The sequence below is a fragment of the Blennius ocellaris genome, assembly GCF_963422515.1.
Source record: "Blennius ocellaris genome assembly, chromosome: 12".
NCBI classification, from domain to species: Eukaryota; Metazoa; Chordata; class Actinopteri; order Blenniiformes; family Blenniidae; genus Blennius; species Blennius ocellaris.
This window is the reverse complement of record NC_137661.1, coordinates 19,888,052-19,913,956: the sequence shown is the minus strand read 5'-3', so window position 1 is coordinate 19,913,956 and position 25,905 is coordinate 19,888,052. Positions and strand designations below refer to the sequence as shown.

The 25,905-nt window shown below is 43.2% G+C and overlaps 2 protein-coding genes across 3 annotated transcripts; one reads left to right on the top strand and one right to left on the bottom strand.

Moving 5' to 3' along the window:
* The first annotated feature begins 35 nt into the window (after positions 1–35).
* zyg11 (zyg-11 family member, cell cycle regulator) lies at positions 36–11,691 on the top strand. 2 transcript variants are annotated; one of them, XM_080506931.1, is made up of 18 exons: positions 36–503; positions 622–787; positions 1,789–2,000; positions 2,094–2,411; positions 2,522–2,635; positions 2,727–2,843; positions 2,937–3,077; positions 3,215–3,391; positions 4,262–4,326; positions 4,517–4,616; positions 6,556–6,606; positions 6,740–6,901; positions 7,148–7,195; positions 7,296–7,493; positions 7,601–7,653; positions 8,323–8,420; positions 9,341–9,545; positions 9,655–11,691. In XM_080506931.1, exons 1-17 carry the CDS (start codon positions 480–482, stop codon positions 9,529–9,531), a joined length of 2,235 nt encoding a protein of 744 aa, XP_080363057.1. In that variant the 5' UTR covers positions 36–479; the 3' UTR covers positions 9,532–9,545; positions 9,655–11,691. The 2 variants fall into 2 exon arrangements, with proteins under 2 accessions (XP_080363057.1, XP_080363056.1); XM_080506930.1 differs by having other exon boundaries at positions 115–503; positions 1,789–2,411.
* Positions 11,692–11,964: 273 nt separating this feature from the next.
* echdc2 (enoyl CoA hydratase domain containing 2) lies at positions 11,965–20,481 on the bottom strand. The gene is made up of 11 exons (XM_080505755.1): positions 20,196–20,481; positions 19,664–19,731; positions 19,495–19,582; positions 17,740–17,826; positions 17,536–17,628; positions 14,760–14,816; positions 14,623–14,685; positions 14,391–14,515; positions 12,462–12,512; positions 12,340–12,387; positions 11,965–12,138 (listed from the first exon to the last, which is right to left on the bottom strand). The coding sequence occupies exons 1-11, from the start codon at positions 20,437–20,439 to the stop codon at positions 12,061–12,063; spliced, it is 1,002 nt and encodes a 333-aa protein (XP_080361881.1). The 5' UTR covers positions 20,440–20,481; the 3' UTR covers positions 11,965–12,060.
* Between the last annotated feature and the right edge of the window lie 5,424 nt (positions 20,482–25,905).

The following is a 25,905-nucleotide window of genomic DNA, read 5'->3' as shown; positions in this document are numbered from 1 at the left end:
CGTAGCCACGCCCCCTCCAATAATTACTTCCTGTGTTGTGACCTTTGTTTACTGTCTGTCTGGCCGCTCCATTAAAAAAAAAAACCCCAAAACATTTTCGCTCACTCGTTCTTCTCTTTATTGGATTTCCAGCGGCCGCCGTTGTGAGTCGATATGAATTCCGCTGCGGACAGCGACTGTCGAGGTTTTTGCGCGGAGGCGACGCCTCCAAGGAGGCGACAACAAGTGAGCTAGCCCGCTGCTAACAGCCGTCGAGTTGCGAGTCGGTCGCCCGCCGCGTCCTCTTGTTTTGTTCCGTTCTCGTTTCATTTCGGTGGAACACCCGCTAAGATCATTCGAGTGTCTGCGGCGGGCTCTTCGCCGCCAACGGGGAAAGAGGTGCGCGACGCTGAAAGTCGGTGCTGGGGAATTGCACACCTGCTCCCCCCCTCCTCTCCCCCCTCCTCCGTCTCATAGGATAAAACTTGACGACCACAGCCATGGCGTATAATTTCACCAACACGGTAAGTTTGGCGTCAGGTGTAATATTTTGTGGCGCATGCGGTTTTTTTTTCGTTACCCCCCCACTCCCCCCAACTGTTAACTGTTCACTCGAGCCCACGCGCCACTTGCTATTTGCAGGATGACGCGTCTCCGGACTCTCTGACGGACCTGTGCCTGACCTGCGTGAGCCAGAACCTGGAGTGTTTCTGCGTGAAGCGGCCCGACGGCTCGCTGTGCTTCAGGGAGGCCGTGCTCTTCCCGCAGGAGCTGGCCGACCAGCTGCTGGCCAAGATGGCAACTGAAGGTCAATTATCCGATGATAGTATATGAGAAGCGAAGCTTGTTTGTGATCTGAGGTTCGCGGGTTCGAATCCCGACTTCCCCCTGAGCAAGGCCCCTTTGCCCCCCCACAGAGGCTCTCTGCACTGCGGCACCCCAGTTCAGGTTCACTGTAACTTTGGCCTGCATGCAAGGCAATCAAACTTCTGTGAGACACAGCATCAATCAAAGAGCAATGATAATACAATTAATAAACTCTTAACACGACTATAACAGAGAAACGAAAACGCATGCACCAAGAAAATAAAAACAATGAGAAGAGTCTTTTTCTTAAAGGTGATTCAGTGAAGAACTGCACCTTGTCAGACACACTTCTTCAGTTTTCTGCAAAAGCTCAGGCTCCTTTTCATGTTTTATTATGAATTATCAACTGTAAGCATGTTACTACAAAGGGATCTCGTGTTATTAATTTCAGCAAGTTAGATGAGAACAGGAGGCAACAAGCATTATCTTCCAGGTCCACTGTGAGATCCTGCAGTGAGGTACTGAGAAAGGAGAGGCTTCATGTTAGTTAGATGTTAGTTACATGTAATGGTGACATATGACTAACGATTCTATTAAAATCACTCCTTAGAGAACACGGATTCTTTAAAGGTATGTTAAAGAGGGACAAATTCAATTCTATTCTATTCTACATCATATTGTTATAAAACAAAACTCAGAGCTCATGCACACACATTTCTGCGATCATGGGTTGAAGTAAACAGAGACAGCATTGTGCTCCATCCTGTGCCGCCGCGCTCTGATGTTGGAGGTTGAGTTTACTTTTTAATCTCAACTTAAATAAACTGTGCAAGGAGAAAACAAAGCTGCTCGGGCTTGTACAATGGTGGGCTTGTATGAAGTCCTGTGTGGAAACCTAAAAAAATTAATACACGTATCTAAACGTTAAAAAAAAAAAATAATAAAATTGGGCAACATGAAATTGAAATCAGGGAACACTGACGAAAGTAAATGTGTCCGCAGGTCTCCTGAACGACAGCACCGTGGGAGTGTTTAGGAACTGTGAATACCTGCGGCTGAGACGAGCCTGCATCCGTACGGCTCGGATCTCTGCGGAGGCCTTCCAGAAAGCCTTGTGCCCTCACAGGCTGTTGGAGCTTGACGCTTCCAGGGTCAATGCCGACCTGACTATTCCTGATATTCTCCAGGGCCTGGCCACCAACAGGCACTGTCAGGTAAGGCCAGAGTGTGTCAAGTTTTGTTACTTAATGGCCTGTCCACACTCAATAGTAAAAATGTTCTTTTTTTCCTCCTTGCTCATTTCACAGAAGTCCCTCCAGCGACTGTTCCTCACAGGCCTCACCATGTCTTCTCTGGAGGAACCCATCTGGTATCGCTTCAGTTCCCTCCAGGGCCTGCGCTCGCTTTCCCTCGCCAACGTGGACTTCTATCACTCCGGCTTGGTCGACGTGTGTTCCCTGCCCCGGCTGGAGAGCCTCGACCTCTCGAACACCTCCATCACCAACCTGACCCCCCTGCTGGGTCTGAAGGAGCGGCTGCGTTCCCTCACGCTGTACCAGATCAAACGGCTGGAGATGAGCACTTCCCAGATCCTGGAAATCCTCGGCCAGTTCAACGTGTTGCAGGTCAGTGGGAAGTTTCAAGTGAGAATGTTGTGAACCTACTGCAAAAATCGAATTGGTGTTCACCATGCTTGTTTGTTTTTGCAATTGTGGAAAAAACCCCGTCTCCACAGCACCTGGACATTAGCGATGATAAGCAGTTCACCTCCGACGTGGCTCGGCAGCTGCTGGAGCAGTCAGGGATCCTGCCGGCGCTCGTTTCTCTCGACGTGTCAGGGAGGAAACAGGTGTGTTTAGAGTCTTATGCCGCTTTTTAGGTCAATTCAAAATCAAGTGCAAAGACTTTTATGAGAAAATATTTTGTTCTGGAACTCGCAGGTGACAGACACAGCTGTGAAGGCCTTTGTTGATGAGCGGCCGGGGATGGCCTTCGTGGGGCTTCTGGCGACAGACGCCGGCTTCTCAGACTTTCTCTCCGGTGAAGGGAATCTAAAAGTGGGTACAAAAACAAGCGAGCGCCTTCTGAGCAAAGTGATTAGCGATGGCGAGACATTTGAACGACCCCCCCCCCCCCGTGTGTGCAAACAGGTAGCGGGAGAAGCGAACGAGACCCAGATCTGCGAGGCTCTGCGGCGCTATAGCGAGAGAGAAGGGTTTGTTCGAGAAGCCCTGTTTCATCTGTTCAGCCTGACCCACGTCATGGAGAAGCCCAGGCACGACATCCTCAAGGTAAATATTGAGATTTACAGAACGCTAACAAATCGTCCCATCTTTTATCAGAACTGTGCTTGCACAATTCAAGAGCCACGTCAGTCTTCTGCAATGTGCAATATCATTTGAATTTCCTCGTTCCATTTTGGTCCTAGCTGGTTGTTGTGGGTATGAAGAATCATCCAGCCACTCTGAATGTCCAGCTGGCCGGCAGCGCCTGCGTGTTCAACCTGACAAAGCAGGACTTGGCGGCGGGGATGCCCGTCCGATTGCTGAGTGTCGTCACTCAGCTTCTGCTCGAGGCCATGAAGACTTTCCCAAACCACCAGCAGGTAACTTTGTGTGGCTCTTGCCCCGCCTGGAAAAAAAGAAAAATGGAAAATGGTCCTCATGTGATAGCAGTTTGCCAGCACAGGAAACCCATAAGTAAATTAACTCTGTCGTATTTTTTAATACCGTAATAATTTTATCGAGTTTCTAAACTCCTTTATGGGATAGGAAATTAAACGGAATCCTTTAAAACGAGCATCATAAAAACTCAGCAAAAGACTTAACAACTCTGATTTGATAGTCCGAGAATGAACCTGCATAGGCCACAAGCAGTGTAGAGTAAAAATGGTGTTAATAACGTTGCCCTTCAGATGTCCGCATACATTCTCCACATGTAAACTTGATGAAGCACATAGCACGTAAAAGTCAGTGCGGTTCAGTCCCGAGGAAGAGTAGAGTTTGATCAGAGTTTCAGTCTGGAGGACTGAATCACTTGTTAAGCAGGAGTGTGCCGCCTTTAGAGGGCAGTGTGTCCATAACTAAACCTCAGAGAAGGAACTTTAACAACCTGGAGATGTTCAAGGAATCTGCTATAAAATCCTCAAAAACAGCTTTTCCTTTCGTGTTTTTGTTTTAAAGACCAAAATTAGAAGAAAAAAAAAAACTTTTTTGTCTCATTAAGAATCTGTTCATGTCTTTGCTGAAATCAAATCCAGGAGTCAAAGTTGGACAATCTGTCAAGGTGGAATTTAAAAAGATAGTCATACTGGAGGATTAAGACTCAGTGCAAACAGAACATGTAATATTTTTGTAGCAGATTTAAAGAAGTGAGAGGAAGCAGGTCTGCTCTTTTTTCTGTTCCAGCGTCACACTGCAGTCAATTATTGATGAAATTGAACACTGATGCCAGTTTTTCTTTGTGTTTTTAATAGCTGCAGAAGAACTGCCTGTTGTCTCTGTGCAGCGATCGAATCCTGCAAGAGGTCCCATTCAACCGGTGAGAAAAAACGTCACAAACTGCGCTCATTTTTCACAGTGGTTATTTTTTCATTTAAAATGTTTAAAGACCGAAACTTCTGTAACGTGCGAAACCCTGTTAAAGGTTCGACGACTGCTGTGCCGTCGCATTTTCTGTCAAAAGACTCAATTTCTGAAAGGAATACTTTGCCGGACTTTTCTTTTGAAAGGTTTGAAGCTGCTAAACTGGTGATGCAGTGGCTCTGTAATCACGAAGACCAAAACATGCAGAGGATGGCTGTTGCAATCATCTCTATACTTGCTGCGAAGGTAGATTTCTTTATTTTTTTTAATGTTTTCATTATCATCATGTTTGATGTTAATGTTGAGCACCAGCAGCTCCTGGTTTGACTTTGTGAACAACACTGGTGGTCTCTGCTCTGGCCAGTCACACATCCAACCAATTTGTTTGTTTACATCCTCCACCATTTCACATTAAGATTAAATCGGTGACTATTGTTGGATAGAATGCAGTTTTTACCAGTTGAAAGACGTGTATCTGTGCTGTATTTAATTGTCAGGTGGTCTATTTATTTTTCAACATGTTTTTTCTATACTATTCATTTCCACATGCATGGATGTCTTTTACGATTTTGTTGTTGCTCTATAATGACTTTCAGTAAATTTCAGAGTAAAAGCTTTTGGCACATATGAGCGAATACCTCTGTTCATCAATGGATCAAAGTATGTTGACAAATATGTCTAGTGATGTCGATTTTATTCAGAATCAATCCAAAAAAAGTTTTTGTCCCAAACCATTATTAATCTAACAATCTATGAACAATCAGGAAACTTAAGGATTAGTACATTTCTTATGAGACACGATTGTGTGTGCCGGCTGCCGCAAAACAAAATGATGCCCCTGTTCTCCATAGTTCTAGTTGAGTCATCAGCTTCTGTGAATTTACCCTTTAACCCCGCCAGTGTTATTGGCTGTGGTTTGCGGTGACCATTAAAAAAAAAAATCAGATAACTGGAAAGTAATAAGACTGTTTTAATAATCGTATCGCATTAACATGCACTTAAGTGAGGCAATGAATTGGAAGCGGTGGTTCGTATGTTTCAGTCCATTATCTGATTTGTGTCAGAGTGCACCTTGTTGAACATACGATCTGAGCGTCGGCTCTCCTGATATGGGAGCTAATGGATGTTGAGGGTTTTCATTTCACCGAGCACAAATCTCCTCTTCGCTCCAGAAGTGGCTCTTCGACTTTCCACAGACGCACGTTATGTTTGTTGGTGGTGGTTTTTTGTTGTTGTTTTTTTTTTGTCTTGGGCTCACATTTTAATTACATCAGTTCTTTTCTTTTTTTTTTTTATTATTTGCACAGTTAAAAAAACAACAAACCCATCAAACATGGCATTTCTCTTCATTCACCTTGTTCTAATACTGAAAAATCCCGCTGTAACATTCAAAGCTTGTCATGATCCGTTTCTAATCTGTCTCACCAACCGGTTCCTGCTATACAGACCTAATAATGTGACCCAGCGCGGTGGGTTTCCTCCGCAGCTCTGGAAATTCCTTCCACATCACGTCGTGAACGGAATGAAAACCAATTAAAAATTCAGCTCTGTTAAAATCGACTAATCAATTTGATCCTGCGTTTGGATTTGGACAGATTTATGTATTCTTTTACTTGTTCTATCACGTTGTTTAAAAAGATTCGTCAGGTACCTTCTCTGAATTGGTTTGTTCCTCTGATGTGAAGTGACCCATCGGTGCCTCAAAATGCATCATGAATTGCCGTCGTCTTTCAAGGAGCCTCTTTGGCTTTTTATCCATTTTGCTGCTGTGACTCGGCAAACTTCCTCTGTGTAGGATCGATAAAAACCTTTCAACACCTCCCTCAACGAATAGCCCAACGTCTTTTCTGACCAACATTTTTTTTTTTTTTTTTTTTTACTTATTTATTTTTTTACTGGGCCAGCTCTTGCTGCCTCTATCCTTGATGAATCATATCATGTTGTTTTACCACTAAAATAGAACATCATATATTCAGAGTGTGGCTGTTTTATCTATGTTAAATCACAAGTAATCATGTCTCTCGCCTCTTATTTCATTTAATATATGCACATATATAACAGATTTGTTTAGTTTTTTTTTGCCATTTTAATATTTTGCAAGTGTAACAATATCCCATTCTTAATGTTCATCTTTCCCCTTGCTGTGTTGTAAAATGAGCTCATGATGTGTGTGTGTGTGTTTCAGTTGTCTACAGAGCAGACGGCCCAGCTCGGAGCAGAGCTGTTCATAGTGAAGGTACGTTTCTCACCTCGGCTGAATCCAGTTTTTACTTGTTGACTGAAGGGTGTGGGGGTGGGGGGGGGGGGGGGGGGGGGGGGTCAAAGCAAATCGATTTCAAATTTCACATTTCACTTTCCTTTCATTGCAGCAACTGCTCCACATTGTGCGCCAGAAGGCAACGCAGGGTGTGGTGGACGCCACCCTGAAATTTACGCTGAGCGCGCTCTGGAACCTCACCGACGAGTCGCCGACAACCTGCCAGCATTTCATTGAGAACCAGGGACTGGACCTTTTCATTAAGGTTCTGGAGGTACGGCCGGCATGCACACGCGAATAAATGTTCAGCGGCACAGAGGGGGAAACAGCTCGCAGCGGGTTTCTATAGGAGTTAATCATCACAGCTAATCATGCGTTCGTTGATGTAAGTACATGTGCCTGTGGGACAGGCTGACTCACTGTTGTTGCTGTGTGTGTGCGTGTGCGTGTGCGTGTGTGCGTGTGCGTGTGCGTGTGTGTGTGTGTGGGTGTGTGTGTGTGTGTCCCCTTTTCTCTGCAGTCGTTCCCTACCGACTCTTCCATTCAGCAGAAGGTTCTCGGCCTTCTGGTGAGTTGACTGCCCTTTTATTACCCTCCGCACAGCACAGAGTCGAGTGGAATGCACATTCCAGGCATCGCCGCTGCATCTTCCATGTTCTCTGTTCCAGAACAACATAGCGGAGGTGAGGGAGCTGCACGGAGAGCTGATGGTGCAGGGCTTCCTGGACCACATCTGCCCCCTGCTGCATAGCCCCGACGTGGAAGTCAGCTACTTCGCCGCAGGCATCCTCGCTCACCTGATGTCGCGGGGGAAGGAGGCCTGGGTGCTCAGCTCCAATCTTTGGTCCCTCCTGCTCGAGCAGCTGGTGAGAATAAACTGTGTAAAAGCAAATCTTTCCAAATTGCCGGACCTTAGCCGTGCCTGATGTTTCTTAACCGGACATGCATCTTGATTTTTATTTCCAATCTCTAGCATGATGTCATAATGAGGTGGCCGCCGCCTGACTGTGAAATGGTGGCTTACAGGTGAGATCCAGCTTCCATCTGTTAGTCTATTCATCCATTTATCTATAAATACTTTATCGGGGGGGGGGGGCACATTTGCAAAGCTGAGGAAAATCCCAGCTGACGGCGGAGAACCCTCGTGGACGCTGAACGGATGAACGCAGGCTTCAGGTTTTGCTGATATTCTGTGTGTTTGTCCAACACGTCTGTCTTTGGACTGTTGGAGGAAACCAGAGAACTGGAAGAAACACAAACACAAAGCAATCACAGAAAATCCCCATCCGGTGTTGAAACGACTGTAACGACAGCTCCACCACTATGCCGCCCCAAATGGAGCACAAGAAATTAGTATGCTCGCACATTCAGCTGACCTCACGGCTTTAAATCTGATTCACCTTGATAAGCATAATTATTTCTATCAAATAACTTGAGGCAAAGCCTGTTTTCCATGGGGGGGAAAAAGAAATGCGTCTGATATACGCACGGGTACAAAAAAAACAAACAAGGACATACCTTGAAAATGTATCTTGCCAGAAATGTATTGAACTCTTAACTATAATTTTTTTTTTATTTTGTCACAGAAGAGACAAATTAATTTGATTTAAAATGTGGATTTTAAGACATCACTCAGTTCCAAAGCAGTCGTCAGACATGCAGTCACGATCACTGCTGTCGCTTGTCTTTCACCAGGTCATTTAACCCCTTCTTTCCTCTGCTGGAGTGCTTTCACACCCCCGGTGTCCAGTTGTGGGCGGCCTGGGCGATGCAACACGTCTGCAGCAAGAATGGTCAGTGCTCCGTGACGAATTCAAAACATCCCTATGCAGTTTAATTTCAGTGCTCGCGGCATGAATGTTTCATGCGTTTCTGTCAAAGAGCAACCTGTCGACTTTGAAGCATTGGTATTCTGTATTTTCAGTCACATTCAAATCTGCTTTTGCCCGATTCAGTTTCATTTATATACCTTTAAATATAACACATTTACATGGTAATTTTACATCCACTTAAAATACAGAAAAAGGCCAGATAGTCCCACATCAGTAAGTATTAACAGTGGCAATAAAGATCATCCTTTACATGGAAGAAACTTGGTTTAGACAATTTTCTTTCCAGGTCAACATCAGGACAAATTCACAAAATAGTCCAACTGTCCTGGATAAAAAATTGTATGTGTTCAGTAGAGCTTTTGCTCTAGCACTCGATGGGCATTTTAAAAAAAAATAGAAAATCATTAAAAAGTTGGTTATTGTTCAGTTATTTTTATACTCACCCTAAAAAAAGCATGTTTTCCGAATTGTAAATACATTATTTGTGATTATCGTGGCATATATTGAAAAATATTTGATATGTCATCGCTATGGTAAATATGACTTTTCCATGTGTAATTCTTTGTTACCAACTTGTGTGTGCATACTTGTGTGTAAAGCATTTTAATGAGCTCTCAAACTCCTGGTATTGCGACTTCACATACTCAGTAATAAAATATGAATGTTTTACAATCGCTCTTTTGTGATTAGTTCCACCGGGGGAAATTCTATGTGTTGCAACAAGAGTACAGAGTTAAAGAAAACTTAGATAAAAAAAAAATACATATGATATAGAATAATGTATAATTAATATCAATTTATATACCCCCCCATATATGACATATCTGCTTAAGAGGGTTTATGCCATTTTTTTTCGTTTTGTTTGTTTGTTTACCCCACAGCTTCTCGCTACTGCAGCATGTTGCTGGAGGAGGGCGGCCTGCAGCAGCTGGAGCGCATTCACAAACACCCGCAGACCCACAAAGACGTCAAACTGCTGGCTGAGAGCATCTTGGAGGGTCTGCAGCGCCACCGAGCTCGCACCGGCCAGCCAGCAAGCGCATACACAAGCCGCCACCCACCGCCTCAGTAACCTCACGGGGCGGGGTAAAGAGCACACACACGGGAGGGGGAGGGGGGGGCAACTCATGAAACCACCGCCTCGGGGTAACAAAACGACTGTTGACCAGCGTGTGATTTTGCTTTCGTCCTGCAGAACAATCCAGATCAAGAAGAGGATGTCGAGCTGTCGTCCCAGAAACAAAGCAGAAAACGCACAACAAATCCCAGACGAATAAACAAGGACAGAGACATTGCAAACTTTTGCACACACTAACCTTATTTATTATTTTTGTTTTGAATTGTTTAAAACAATATTATTTCTGTGTGCTGGTCGTATGTGTTAAAAAAAAAAAAAAAAGGAGGGGTTTTCTGTTGAGCTCAACACGACGTTTTATTATTTCTGCTCTTGTCAGTTTGACACGAGGGTGACTTTTTTTTTTTTTAATATTATTTCTTATTTTGTACCAAGATCTTGTTTGGGAATATCCACAAATCTCAATCAGGAATCAGAAACCACCCCCCCCCTCTAGCAGCTCGGCTGGGGGTCGACTCCCGCCCGCCGCCAAGCGTCTCTCGGCCCGTCTGAATTGGTCGACGAGCTCATTACAAAATACGCATGATGATGCCGCCGCGAGCTCAAGCATGCTGGAGTTTGTCTGAATGCTCGCGGTTCATTCATTAGGAATGCCTGCTTGTTTTGTTTCTCACCGAGAACCGGCTCCTCCAGGTCCGCAATACTACTGTAGTTCTTCATTCAGTCGCTCATCAGCTCAGCAAACCTCCGAGTTGACGTGACGGGACTCTTGCCGAGGGGTCTGGTCAGTTTGTTCAAACGTAACAGATATTAAGCTAAATCGTGAAGAGATTACTTCTCTTCTGAGAGACTCCAGTGCACTTTTCTTTATTCTTCCTGTCTTTTCTATTTTTGCTGCGAGCATTGGGAAGTCCGAAATGGCTTTTATCATTGGAGAAGCTGGGAGTACAAAACACTAGGGTTTACACATAAAGGATCACCGTCGGTCACGAGTGCATCTGTACTTTTGTCGACGTGAGTGGCCGTGATGATGTGGTAGTTATCATAAATGTACAGTTGAATTGAGTCGCATCCATTGTTTTTTTTTCTCTCTCTCTGAGAAGTTGGTGTGTTTATCGGTATGTTATGCTTCCCAACTCGTCCCTATGTCTTAAAGACACAGGCAGCACTTCGGTGTGAGCATGCGTGTATGTACGTCTGTACAAGTAGCTGCATCTTAAAAAGAGTGTATGTAAATTTAGATAATGAGAGAGAAATAGTTCATCCTGCCCCGCTTAATAGTAAGTTAAGAGGCCTGGATGAACTGGTTGCATGGGAATGAATTTCTTGTAAATTGCATTGGTCCCATTTTTGGTTTGCTTTTTCAGCGGATGTGATCATCAACCGAGGAGGGAGGTGTAGTGTGGGACTCTTGTTTACACACGGACAATAGATACATGTGTCAGTATTAAGTGGGTTTTTCTCCTCGGTATTCTAAAATTACTGGTCATATGTCATATTATCGTCCTATAAGGTCGGATTCGTCAAGGCATGCTTCTACTATCCAGAGAAGTCACGTAGTCGAAGTAGGACGACTTCCTGTGTGGGCGGGACCAACGTCACCGATGTAATTGTGTGTCAGAAGTCATAGTGGAAAAAAAACCCCTTTGTTTTATTTGAGGCCAAGTAAATTGTAAAAAGCTGAACATGTGTGGATCCCTACACGTGTGTGTTTACAAATTGTTATATTGTACTGGGCTACTTGATGGTGATTGCGACCGCTGCCAGTGAGGCATCAGGATTACCATTTCATCTGCTCATAGCCTTATCATTTTCTGTCGATATAAATGATGGCAGGCCTCCTCGCCATGCACACGGCCAAGACTGAAAGTCAGCTTCAAAAAGGACAGAGAGCAGTATATTGTTTTATTTTTCTTCCTCGCTTGATGACTTGGATTGTTAGGTTCTTGCGTTATCGCCCTAAATAATGGCCAGTTTTACGTTTTTTTTAATAACAATTTTAATTAATATTAAATTAATAAAAATTTTATACATACTGTTCTATAGGGGGGTTGTTGTTCTTAAAAAAAAAAAAAAAAGATACTTGTCTGCTATGACTGTGCCATGTTGCCCAGAATTGTTTTCAAGTTTGGAAATAAAGAATGTACATTGCCATAAGCTGAAGCCTTTTTTTTTTTATTTTTTTTTTTTACTTTTTGTCAAGTTTCACATTGTTAAAATCACCTCAGTGACTTTAAACTGCGTGGGGTGCCTGAACAGAACCCGCTTGAATTAGACACCGAGCAACTAAACAAAACACTTCAATGAGGAGATACCACAAAGGCTAATGCTAACCTTCAATCCGTGAGACTTCTAAAGAGGTCAGAAATATGATCATGAACCATATTAAGACTATATTATTTACCAGCTTTATTGACATTGGCTGGGATGTGCAAAGACAACCAGTGGATGTTAATGTTTCATTTGACGTGATGCAATGCAGAGCAGTGCGCTTCTGCGAGACCATGTCTGTATGGCGGAGGATGTTTATTCTCCAGTGTACTGCGGAGGTCTCTTCTCGATGAAGGCTGCCATACCCTCCTGTCGGTCCCGGGTGGGAATGACCTGGAAAGAGAGAGGGCCAGTAAAGAGCACAGGATCATCTGATGTGAAAGCAACACATGGTTTGTTCGAAATCTTTATTTTTATGGTCAACAAAGCACCAACGAACATCCGTCCAGTTGAATCCCAAATGAGGTTAAAGGGGAAAAAAAAAAAAAAAACACCTTCAGATATACAGTAAACAAATAGGAAGTATTTGCCTACCCGAGCGTAACACATCCTCTCTATTGCCATTGCTGAACTGATGTCAACCTGGAGGAACAAGCATCAGTACTGTTGCAGTCAACGACTTTAAAATGTCCTGAAAAATGTGGATGATATTGTACCTGGATGCCTCTGTTCATTGCTTCTTTTGCCAATCGCACAGCAATCGGCGCCTGGGAAACAGCAAGGGCTGTTAGTATACAACCCCAGAGATTACTGGTCATGAGAGTTAGAACTACTGGCAACCTAATTATGAAAATGTGAAAAACATGTTCATAAATAAGCACATGGAATCAAACGATTGATGTTTTCTAAAAAGAAAAGGTCCAACTTTAAGAACTCTAATGAACAAACAGTGACACCTGGCTGTCTGAACAACAACAAAGTTATCACAAATGCGTTGAAATGCCAGTTACTAAAATGCTATGAAAAAGTTTCACATTGGATTCAGTTTCAACAGAAATGCGGCGCTAAAGAGGAAACCCAGTCGGAGAAGTGTGTGAAGGTTAGAAACGGCACAATGTGAAGAGCTGCTTTCATCTTGTACCATACACTAATCCTATAAGTACTTCTTGGGGAAAGGCCAACAGCAAAGTGTCACAGATGCCACCAAAATGAATCCTATGAACATGATAGTGGGTTTATCATAGTTCAGAGTGTTTTTCTGCCAGCAGAGGGACGATAGAAGCTTCCAGATCAAAGAGTGGCGCTCATTTTACAAGACCACACACACACCCAGCTTGATCTCAGCAAAACGAAAGATTAAAAACCCGTAAATACTGACAACATCAATGATTTCATTTGGTTTCGATGTTAATGAAAATGACTTTGTTCTAATACCGTGAATGCTTGATATTAAAAACACATAAAGATAAGCGAGGAGCCTTCATTGTCATTGCGTTCACATCGTCCGTCCTTCTGACGCTCCCATGAATCTCCCGGGATACGGACCACTGGAGCGGTAACACTGATAGCATTGGGGGCAGTGATGAGTGGATAACAAATGGCAGAATTGTTCAAAGAAGGACTGTGTGACACCTCAAGGAGATTAACGGCCTCACAGACCGCCGCCGCCTCCGATTCGGTCTTTTCCCTCAATATCAAGGTCAATCATTGTAGTTATCATTTACGTTTTCATCTTCTGACTATAACACAACTCTACTTTTCTTCTTTTTAGTGAAAAAAACCCCAACTCATTTCCCTCGTCCTGTTCGGCAGCAAAGGCGTAAAATATATGATTGAGAGCATTTTAGCGTCAGAACAAGTTTTGTTCCAGCAACAGGAAGAGATTGAGATTCATCTCCGGTTGCTGCCTTTATTGACAACCTGCAAGGCTGCTGGACACGACCAGTGTGGGAAGACGGAGAGGGAAGACGGACTTCTTGTAAATCCTTAAGCTTTAGAAAGTTTGATAAGAACCTGCTCGAGAACCGATGAGGTAAGGCAGAAGTGTGATGATGTATACAGTATGTCAGTCAATCACAAAGGATATGTCCTCTGTCTTCCTACAAGCCACGATAACAATCAGAAAAAGATTTAAATAAGCCAATTACTCCCTTCACCCTGCTTTGCTTTGAGGTTAGTTGAAATTCCAGTCAATCACTCAGTCCAAGCGTGTGTGTGTGTGTGTGTGTGTGTGTGTGTGTGTGTGTGTGTGTGTGTGTGTGTGTGTGTGTGTGTCCTATTTGTGGTCCATTTCTCCACTCGACTGCCACTCTGGCCCTGCTGACTGCGGGCATCTGAGCTGGAGTGAAAAAAATGTGGAACGACAGAGGCCTGGAGAGAGAGAGAAGAGAGGAGGGAGAGGGGGAAAGCGAGCGAAAGGTGGGAAGAAAACACCGGGTATGGGTTAGGAAGGCGGGAATAAAAGAGGCAGACAAGAAGCAGAAGAGACGGGCTGCAGCACAGATGGGCGGGAGGAAAGCAGGGGAAAGGGTTAACAGAGCAGCTCCCTGCCTGGAGGAAGAGGAGGAGAGATGCATCACTATCTGAGCTGTAGCAGAATGAAAAAAAGAAAAAAAAAAAAAAAAAAAGTTTATTTGTGTTCTGACCTGGGGCAGTATCTCTCTGGCCAGGCAGAGTGCCTCTCTGTAGGCAGCGTCTCCTGTCTGGTTCTGTTCTACAGATCTGTTCACGAGCCCCATCTCCAGAGCCGTCTGGCCTCTCACTTGTCTACCTGGGAACAATCAAGAGAGTCGAGTTAAAAAAAACAACAACAAAAAACATCTCTTCGCTTGACAAACGCCATTCTGCTCCGATAATAACATGTCTCTGGAGTACCACCTGTGAAGATAAGCTCTTTGGCCAAAGTGATGCCCACCGTCCGCGGCAGCCGCTGACTGCCCCCTGCAGGACAAAGCATTCAAGGTCAACTCTCCGCAGCGGCTTTGACGGTCTGCTGTGACCTTTGTCCATCTCACCTGCCCCTGGGAGCAGTCCTCGCGTCGTCTCAATCAGACCCATCTGTGCCGAATGTGCTGAAACACACACACACAGAAACACACAAAGACACGTCTTCATGTAAAAATGTTATTTATCCTGTGAAGACCCAAACGACTCCATCGTGACAAGAGTCCGATAGATAAAACAGGATCATGGAGCACACGCACGGACAGACGGAGGGACACACGGGTCAGTTGTCTATACCTTATGGGAACAACATATTGACTTGCATTGTTTTCCTGCAGACGTACTCCAAACTCAACTCTAACTTACCACCACTTTCCAAACTATAACTCTCAATTCAAGCTTAACCAACTTAACCCAAACCACAGCATGACAGTGGTGCATGTCTGCAGGACCTCCTCTTTTGTTTCCAGGGTGGCATGATCCTCCTTGGTTTATAGCGTGCAATGAGGTTTAGTTCGGTCCCCACTGGTATAGAGAGAACAAGGACGCACACACGCACTCACACACACATGCACGTACGCACATGCACGCACACAGAGGACAGTCGAAGGTCTTGGCTGCCATGAAACCGGGCCGGGCGTAAAGTCTGACTGATGTTTCTGTCAAGAGTATTAGATGCAAACACCTGCTCACCTTGCTCGCCAGCGCTCGGCCAATCACAGAGTTTCCCCTCTGAATGAAAAAGCTCATGTTTAGATTAGGCTACATGAACAGCCGGCCAGACGTGTCTGGCTGCAGAAGATACCATTAGTCCCCAGAGCACGTCAATAGATCATTAGCACGACGGGTGACGAACATTTTAAACACCGACTTTGCAGGCAGACCAGGGGAAGTGTTTTAAAATGCTTTGATTCGGAATAGTTTAAAACTCAATAACATTCAAATTCCAATATTTTTTTCTTCCCCGTACTGGTTTCGCTTTATTTACTTCCTGAAAAATCAAGAATATAATTTTGATATCAGATCACATTCGTCTTCTAACATATAAAGCAGTCTTAACAACCAGGGTTGGTGTCGAGAGGTGTTCGTCTCATGTCATCCCACCAGACTGCTCAGTTCTCAAAGTGCTGGCTTAAAGTGGAGAGGTAAGTGGGAAGAGAGTCTCACATTTAGGATTAGGCTTAAAACTTTCCTATTTAGTAAAGCTTAGTGTTAAGGGCGTTAAGGCCGGCTCAGAGCCTTCCGGGATCATTTTCTAGTTAAGATGCTATAGGTTAAGGCTGTAATGAGAGTTTCTCAAATCCACTCAATTTCTCTTTTTTTCCTCACTCTGCATACATTGATATTTCATTGCATGTGACTAACCTATGTATCTCTCCAGTAGACTGTGCGCTCTCGCCTCTATGTACCTTCCTGCAGGATCTCTGACATTGGAATTGAAAGTTTGCAATCTGCGCCTCCTTTTCCCCCTTTTCCCAGATACATTACTGTCCAATTAATTCACGGTACAAGTTAATCCAGTGCAAACTAATCCATAGACTGCATTACTCAAAAAGTAATGCAGTCCATCGGTGCCTTCTACAAGTGACAAATGCTCTCTAGCTGAAGGATCACTGGCAAATCTTGTTTTTTCTGTTCTGTCCTACACTACAACATTTTTGGACTGAGATCTTCAAGCTTACACCAGGCACATTTTATCCAACCACCTGCTTGCGATCTTCGGTTGCTCAACAGGAACTTTGGACATGTCACAGGACTTACGTTCTGCTCTGCATCTGGCGATGCCAGTTGCTAAGAAACTCATTCTTCTGGCTTGGACGGCTTCTACCCACCCACCCTGTTCTAAACAATGCCTCAAGGAGATGCTGTCTGTTATACAGATGGAAAGACTGCGCTTGCATAAAGCTAGAATTAATAACAACTTTTTTGGGGTATTCGGGGCCCTTTTCTGGCTCAATGTAATATTACTCCAATCCCATTGACAGTAGTCATATCTGGGTGTGAACATGTGACCTGGACATTTACTCATTCAGCTTCGTTCTGTTCGTGGAACGTCATATTGTCACGAGAGATCCGAAGACCAATGTTGAGTTGAATTGTAAACTGGCAGCCAAAGAAATATTGTATTGTACCACATTGTGACTATGTTGTTCGTGTTCCATTTCCAGTATAAATGGAAAATGAAAATAAAGTATTAAAAAAAATAAAGTGTGCAGGATTAGCTTGCCGTTTGACAGCTTGACCTCTTCCTCTGGCCTATCTTACTATCCTCTAACCAGAACTGATTCAGCAGAAATCGTCCACCTCTGAAATGATTTACTCCTGTTACAAGCACAACCGGCGGCTAAAAATTAAAAGAAATACAAACATTTTCACAGTCATGGTTTAAACTGGATTTGTACCTGCGTAATGTGTTTAGTGTATTACTGAGAAGTCCTTAACCTCAATAGGGTCGCCCCCAAAAATAACTTAGTATATCAACGCACAAATATGAGCCCCATGTTTGTCAATGAGCTGAAATGTGTCCTTTTCCTGCTCGACTTCTCAATCATTTATCGCCATGCCCCCCAGGAGTCCCGAGACGCAGGTTGAGAACCACAAGTCTAATCCGCACTGACGCAGTGAGAGAGCTGAAATGGCCCTAAGTGGAAGCGACTGTTCGCCACCACCGACCCCCGCTTGGACTCAACAGCTGATCTGATATGACTGGATTGGTGACAGCTGCGAAGAGAACATGGCATCTCTTTTCCAACCTCATTAACATCACCTGAAGGAGGGGGGGGGAGACGTTACTCCAAGTGTGGAGAGTTCGGGGGTTGGTGGGTGACGGTTTCAGAAGTGGCTCACCGGCAGTGCGAAGGTCACAAGCCAAGGCGAGCTCCAGCCCGCCTCCCAGGGCGACTCCGTCCATCGCCGCCACGGTCGGCATCGGCAACATCGCTGACGAGGCAAATCACACGAGGAGAGGAAAGCTCACCCCACCGCAGCGCGAGCAAACTCAACGTGGGACAAATGTGTCAAATCCTTTTATCGTCCATCGGGGTTTCCTACCTATTTGAGTCATGAGCGATCGCAGGCTGTGAACAAACAGATCAGACTCACTGTTGTCCATGAGCGCTCTCTCTTTCAGATCGGCACCTTTGTAATAAAATACACAAATCAAAAGGATTAGGTACAAATATTTAATGTTTACTTTTTTTTTTTTTTTTACGGTAATATTATGTAAAATGTACTTTCTAATATGGTCCGACACTAATATGTGTCTTAATACCTGGAAATACACCCCAGAAGTTAAGAAAGTCCGTCATCTCTCCCTGGCTTGTTTCAGGTTTTAAAAAGCGAGTCACAACAACTGTATTGGAGAAATAAACTTTGAATATAATGTTTTGGGGCCAACGAGACCCGTGTGGAAGTGTTGAAAAGTTGAATAATAGGAGATTTTTTTTTTACTTTTCATTTTCTCAAAAACATTAGTTTGATATGTTTCTGAGGACGAGCGATGATTGGATGTAAACAGAAAGAAGAAACTGATGATATAATAAGAGTAGTAGTTCCTAGCATGTCTTCTCACATGTAATTCTTGAGAGTTAAGTCTGTAATTCCATTTTAAAAAGAAAGATTAAACTAATATTTATTTAAAATGATCATCACTTGGGATACAAAATGACTGAGCAGACATCTGCTTTCATTCTTTTCAAATAAAAGAAACTACTGTTCCTGATTTGTTCACTGGGGTTTTGCACTGTTTCCACCACCAGGGAAAGATGAAGTACAACAGTGACGGTGAACCGCGGTCAACATTGTGGCTCTTTCTGCAGATTTGTCATATAAAGCCCAAGCTTTCGCCATTAACTGTATTATTGGATGTGAACAAATAATTACAAAAACAACATTTAAGTAAACAGGCATTTTCACAATGTACTCAGTTATTTACAATCAAACCAAAAAAAAAAGAACTGTTTAGTTATTGTTTTTCCTAAGTTATTATTACACTATTATTTCGCTGGTTAGTGGGGTCAGTTTGTAGCAAATGCAATAAAATAAGTTTCACACCCCTGCCTCAAATCTTAAAACCAGGCTTGTTAATATTTTAGCTTTTCATTTGCATTTGAGAGGAATTACTTGAAGAATGAGACTCAAACCTAAATATATGAGACAAGACCACATAAAAAAGAAATGAATGAACAGAGCAGATGTGAGGCTGCTCGCAGAGGGGAAAAAAAAAAACACCTAATGAATGCGATGCCTGTCACAGAAAGAACAGGCACCATGTGAACTAAAGTGAATGAGATAAAAACTGATGACACAGCAGATTCATCACTGCGAGACACACTGCGGACGTCCTCTCGTTTAAGAGAAACGTTTGATGTTGTTGGCTCCCAGAGCAGAGACAGTTGGTATGCACCTCCTTAAAGACCAGCTTTTCTTTTATACAAAGACTTTTTTTTTTTTTATTCTGAGAAAAAGTAGCCTCAGTGTTTCAGCTTTCAGTTCTTCTAAATGTGTATCTGTGCTTCTCAATGTGTTTGATGGACTTCCAATAAGAGCTTTATTGAGAGTGTTGCAACAGGAAAAATCCCGGGGTCAGGAGGAGGCCTTCTAGTGTGTTTTTCTCCTTTTTTTTCTATTTTTGAGAAGAAATTGTGAGAAAAAGAAATACATTAAGGTTAAAGCTACAACTCATTTTGTGAGCTGAGCTATTCGGTTTTGCCTATGGACCTGAAATGGGTAACTCTTATATTTTATAATGTGAAAATCAGTCATTTACATTCTCAGCAGGTTGTAGATGGAACAGAAAACACTCACCTGCACAGAAAACACTTGGTACTAAACTCCTGAAAATAACCACACGCACCGATGAGTCATCAGACAGGGAGGACACCAGCTCCCTCATCTGCACACACACACACAAAATGTTTTAGTTTGGACTGTGTGTGTGTGAGTGTGTGTGTGTGTGATGTTAAGGACTGCTCACCTGTGACACAAACAGGTGCCCAAGAGCATTTCTTGCTTTGTGCCGGCACATCAACACCTCCACGATCCCTGAGAAGAAAAAGAAACAGCGAGAACGTTTGAAACACCAAAATCTAGTAATGTTGTGCAACAATATGTCTTTTTTTTTCAGGTCACATTCGCACAGTATGTCGGACGTCGCGTGTGTTCCTCGTCAGCAACTACAGAGTTTATACACTAAAAGAGGAAACTAGAATGTAAATTCATGAATGGCCTCACATATAGCTTGAGCAGGACTGAAGTAAACTCTCCAATGGCTTTGTCTCATGACAAGTAGTAATTTTAGGTTGGATACATTAATCCCTACATATATAATAAGACTTTCCTGTTGAGGACTACTGGAATCCACAAAAAGAAAACTTGATGAATATGTGCTTTTCTAGTAAATAAAATAACAACAGGGTACAATGGGGCCACCACTTGTCCAGTGTAGTTTGTATCCATGTTTGTCAACAGTGTAAACACTATAAATATCCCCTAAAGTGTGTCCCTACCATCATCAGCTCCTTGTAACCGCTTCAGATCCACCTCGATGGGACCCGCCGCCTCAGAGTGCTGCGTGCGGCTGTGAGCGCCGCTGCGCCCCGGGAGAGGGGCGCCTCCGCCGGACAGCAGTGGCGCTCCGCCCCGGGGGGTCAGACGGGACGGTGGTCTGTGCGCTTGATCCCACAGGACCACCGCTCCGCAGCGCCGCAGGGAGCCGCTCCGGGCCGCCAGCCTGCAGAGGAAACCCGTCATCGTGTCCACTGTTGTTGTCGTTTCCAGACGCCAGGAAGGCCCTCCTCTCCTACAAGTTTAAGAGAACCAGAGCAGCTCCTCTTCCTGTGGAAGGAGGAGGGACTTACTTTTCGAAACTCACTGCCTCAAGATGAATAGTTATCCAAGTAGTATATCTGCCATGAGAGTAATTCAAGAGTTTGAGCTGTTTTTATTTAACATTTTTCATTTTAAATATTAAACTCAACTTTAAAGGTAAACAATATGTCTTTTTCTTACATTCTGCAGGAGAGATTTCACCTCAAAGAAGGAAGTAGGCATACTTCAGTGAGCTCTTGCACATAATAGAAGAAGTTCATGGACTCACCCGGTTTCTTAACCGGGAGACTCATACGGAATAATACAGTATGTCAGCACACCCTAAAAACTTGAATTTTAAACAATACAATTTTGCTATTATATTTTCATTCTTATTGATACCAACACTTGTGACTTTGTTAATTTGGCCTTTTTTTACATAACCCGAGTGTGTTTCTACTACAATCTAATTTCTACTCAGATGTAGTTTCATAATCTATATGTCTCAAAAATCCTCTTCAGTTTTCACAGCTTAACGTGCACCTGCATATACAAGAAGCGCAGATTGTTTTCATCTTTCTCTGTCCTCGATCTAATAAAATGTATATGTGACATTCGGCATGTTTCTCTTTTGCTATGCTCATCATAAGTAAACAAATTCATAGGCTCTTCAGTGTAAAAGACTGTAAAGTCTTTCTTTCTTTCTTTCTTTCTTTCTTTCACCCAGGATAAAGGGCCACTTGCACAAGTTTCAGCCTCATAATGTCCCATATCAAATATGATTAATAGTCTGTTCGACCTCACTGGATCAACAAGGTCATTAAAGTTAAACAACACTAGTTACTCAGTAAAATGTCATTGAGTTCAAAGAATGTTTTATTACTCTCAGCCACTATTAATGGCCGATCCAACTCATTGTGAAACTTATGAAGGACAATAATGACAAATATCAGAAATACAGGGCTAAATGCTAAAAATAAAAGTTTGGCTTTAGGCTGAGTGCAGTAAACTTAGAAACATTGCAGATACTTGCTGACAAAGTAATGTTTGAAGGTCAAATATAATAATAACACAGAATTATAAGGTCTCATTTTAAATATACGTCAGTCACCATGTATTTTCCATAAAGAGATTCAAAATTGCATTAATTATTCAGTTTGCTCTTATTCTCACACATAGGTACATCCAGATCAACACAGAGGATCCTGTGGATAAACCTGCAGCAGGAAGGGCCTTGAAATGAATGAGTGAATGGTACCTTTATTGTCATGATGGAAGAGACATGTCCAGAGTCCGGCTGAAGATGAAATGGTGTTTGGGGACAGTTTGCACTGGCACTATGTATTTTAAGGTCTTTTATCAGAAAGCTAAAAACTTTTCAAATAGAGAAAGAGTTCCACAGTGTGAAAAAGAAAAAGAAAAATGGCACAATAGACCCTCTGTATCTTACCATAACCTGAAATAAAAAAAGATTTAAAAAAAACAAAAACAAATGCCACGCCTGTATACACACACGGCCCACAGTCTCTGGCCTGCTGTCCGGCCTCTGTGGTGTCCAGCCTCTGGCCAGACAGGGCAGCTTGTTGAGGTAAGGTTTTTCCATCAGCCTGCTCATGTCTAGTCTGACCATACATTATTGAGCAGGTCTTTACAAGTTATGCAATTACTTAGACAGACAGAGGCTCTGATGGCACCACAGTCCAAGTTAAAAGAGGCAGGTCAGTGTTTGTCTCCGTGGATGTCCACGTGACCCGCGAACTGTAAAAGAAATTGACCAGTTATCGAATAATATGAAGTTTAGTATTTAGTTACATGATGTGATTACAGCCAGTCACATTGGTGCAGCAATGTTTCTGTCCACTTCTTTGCTGTCTCGCTTAGTTTACACCTACTAATTATCGTGAATGCCACCAGCTCTGTGCAATGAATTTTATTGAAGTGTAACTGAGTTGTAAATTAATCGTGGTGCAGAATGGTGGTGGTTGTGTGTGCTGCGGGGATGACGGGTCATGAAGCTCGACACTGAGCGACTCTCCCAAACTGCACATTTTTATTCACTTAATCCTGGCCAATGAACGGCAACAAATTGTTAAATGAACTCAATAATTAAGTCGAGAAGGAAGTGGAGTGGCTATAACAGGTAAAATGACAAGCATTCAAAATATAGACGTTCAGTCTGATGAAGCATGATTTGGGAGGCGGTGAGACAGACAGAGACTTTTGCATTAGTTCGTAGCTTCTGTCACAGTGGAGTGAAATGTCACCTGGTGAATTTGGAGTGAGTTGTTCAGATTTGATTTCAGGCAGGTTTGCGTTGCTGCTCTCATGTGTGCTTCAGGATGGAAAACTGAAGGAAGATGATCCCGTCTGTTTGAGTGTGGGTGACTGAACCTGAGAACCTTATGGACTCTGACCAACCCTGATGGGCAAGATAAACTAGTTAGACCAACCTCTCAGCAGGCCTGGACTCTGAGTCAGAGTCTCTGACATCAACACAGGGATGTGTTACCTTTAGTTTGTTTCAAAGAGGAGATTTTTTTTTATATATACATCAGCCTGTTTAATCAACTAATCAACTAATCAACTTTAAACAACTAAATATCTGCATCAAACATTTCCTTGTGTTAACTGCATATGTTCATCGAGAAGAAGCAATTCCAGGTGCCTCAGTCAGTTGACCTGACGCCAACAGCACAGCAATATCCCCTCCAGTCCTGCAGGGGTCGCCCTTGCATCGGAGCGGGCGGAGGGTGTCAACACGTTTCTATATTGACATTTATTGACTTCTTCCTACTTTGCAGTATCACTGACAAACCTGTGTCCAACACAACACACGCTCTCTTCTACATCCACATTTAAGATTAAAAAAAAAAAACATCCTCTTCTTGCCCTCCTGATAGAAGCAGGAGTTGACCTGACATTATACGACCCTTCAGCTTCATCCTCACTTTGGGCCAGAGTTCTGCATGGAGGGTCTGAGGCAGGGCTTGACTCAGGGAGAGTGAGTGTTGTTCTGTTAATGGAGTTGTCAGTCAAGAGATGTGATGACAGTGATCTGCTCAGAGCGACAACAATGTGTTTGACCTTTGTGTCTGAGGATACACTGTAGTACTAACACACATTTATTTATTTATTTATTTTTTAAATAAAACATGGGTGTCCTACAGACGTTTTCACTCTTTGCCACACTATTGTCAGCTTTTAAGAATCCGTGGAGAATCAATGCAATGTTGAGAAGAAATTCAAAATATAACACAGTTTTCACTATGGTACCATAAATTAAATGTTTTTATAGTGCAGTGCAGATAAAAATAAAATCTTATTCAGTCTTTAATCAATCCCTGATGAATGTTCTTTAATCCATACTGTGTCATTATAGACCATAAATAAAATGTGGTACCGGTATTAACATTATTCCATCCCTGCAGCATGCATCCACAAATCTAGCCCCCGTTACAGAGGCAGTTAAGATAGCTGATAGATGGTTGTACTCTTTGTTCAATTACATTAGAATGATGGAGTCAGTTATCTGGTAGAAAAAGAAAAAAAAAAGAGCTGTAGACTTACAGCCTGAAAGATGGGGCAGGATGGGGGAAGAGTTACGACCGCGGGGAGCCATGAAGAGAGATGGAAGAGGAGTTATGGCTGCACAGTGGAGAGGAGTAGGGTGGAAGGATACTGGGGCCTGCTGTGGGTATACTCTGCTGTTTGGAAAAAAAAGTTTCACTTGTCATGACTCGGTCCAGCGATTCCCCCAAAGAAAGACTGCGAGGCAACGGGTGTGAAGCCAGTGTGAGTGACACCTCTCATGGAGACGGCCCTCCCCTCAGGTTGGGTATCAGACAGGGCAGTCTGACAGTTGACAGCTGACACTGAACACACAACCTCATTAAATAATAAGGGTGTTTCAACACTCGGCACACACACACACACGGACAGACCATGCACACATGTACAACACACACATTATCACAAATGCAGGTGACATCCATGTGGACAAGCATGAAATGACACTCGAACTGTCATGTACCCTTGAAACAGGTGACAAAAAAAAACATTCAGTCAGCTCTCTGGGGTCAAGCTATTAGCGCAGGAGTCTCTCGCTCTCTCTCTCTCTCTCTCTCTCTCTCTCTCTCTCTCTCTCTCTCTCTCTCTCTCTCTCTCTCTCTCTCTCTCTCTCTCTCTCTCTGCAGGCACATGGATGTGCACACTCGCCCCCTTTGGAAGCTGACACCATTTGGAGCAGTCAGGGAGGAAAGTTACATTAATGATTCTGATCGTTGGGCTTTACCAGGGCAGTTATCTGCGAACACGATCCAGCGGGGCCATTTAGCCCGCGAAGCCATGACAGAGGGAGCAGACAGGCTGAAAGAGGCCGACGCTGATCAAATAGGCTCATTTTTCCTCCAGGCTGCTCGCTGAAGCTTTACTCCAATAAGGATACATCAGACTGGAGACGGACAGCCGCGTCTGACTACCACAGCTCAGAAATGAAAGGATGCTGGAGTCAGAACTGTGAAGTTTTTCAGCTTGTTATACATGTGAACCCATGAAACTGAGTCTGCTTGTGTCTGCTGGCCACAGGGTGCTTTTCTCAGACTGCTTTATCAAGGACACAATTAGAAATTTCATTGCATAAATCAAAGAAAAGATAAAAGTGCTACACTTCATCCTCTTAAATGGATGAATTCTACATTTGTGATCATCAAATAAATCCTTTGATTAGCCATTTATCTTTACTCATTAACAGCAGGGGGGACCCCAGGCTACAACCAGATACTTTAGTCCATCAAGGCCTGGTTTAAGCAGCAATTCCTTCAGAGCTTCACGTGATGCTATTTTTTTTTTGTGTGTAGGTGACAAGTGTCGGTGACAAAAACGTGAATTCACGTTACACTCACTTTGAAAAGGTGACCTACTCAAACACTGATACTACTGAGGAACATGAGGAACATATGTTAAATGTTTGATAGCTGCATTGAATAGAAGTGTTTCCCGTGAAAGTCGCTCAGAGGTCATTTGTCTTTGAACAGCACTTTCATCACACTCAATTGACCGTCTTAATGTAATTTTTCTGCATTTCATGAGCTTTGGACTGAACAGAAAATGTGTTTCTTGGCTTTCTTGTCGAGTAATAGATGAAAAAAAATCAATACAGCTCTCAAACAGGGGCATGGAATAAGTCTTCTGATCCAACCCTCTTGAAGAAGGCCAAAAAAAACAAATCTGCAGAAACTTTGAATATCAAGTAAAACAGGATTGAGGTAGTCTGTTACTTAAAATGCTATTCAAAACTGATTTCCATGCGATCCCTTGAAGATACTCTTTTGTTTTTCCACATGGATTAATGCCAAAAAGGAGATTGATAAGTTATGATAAGTTTTGATTTTAGCTTCGTTTAATTGATCA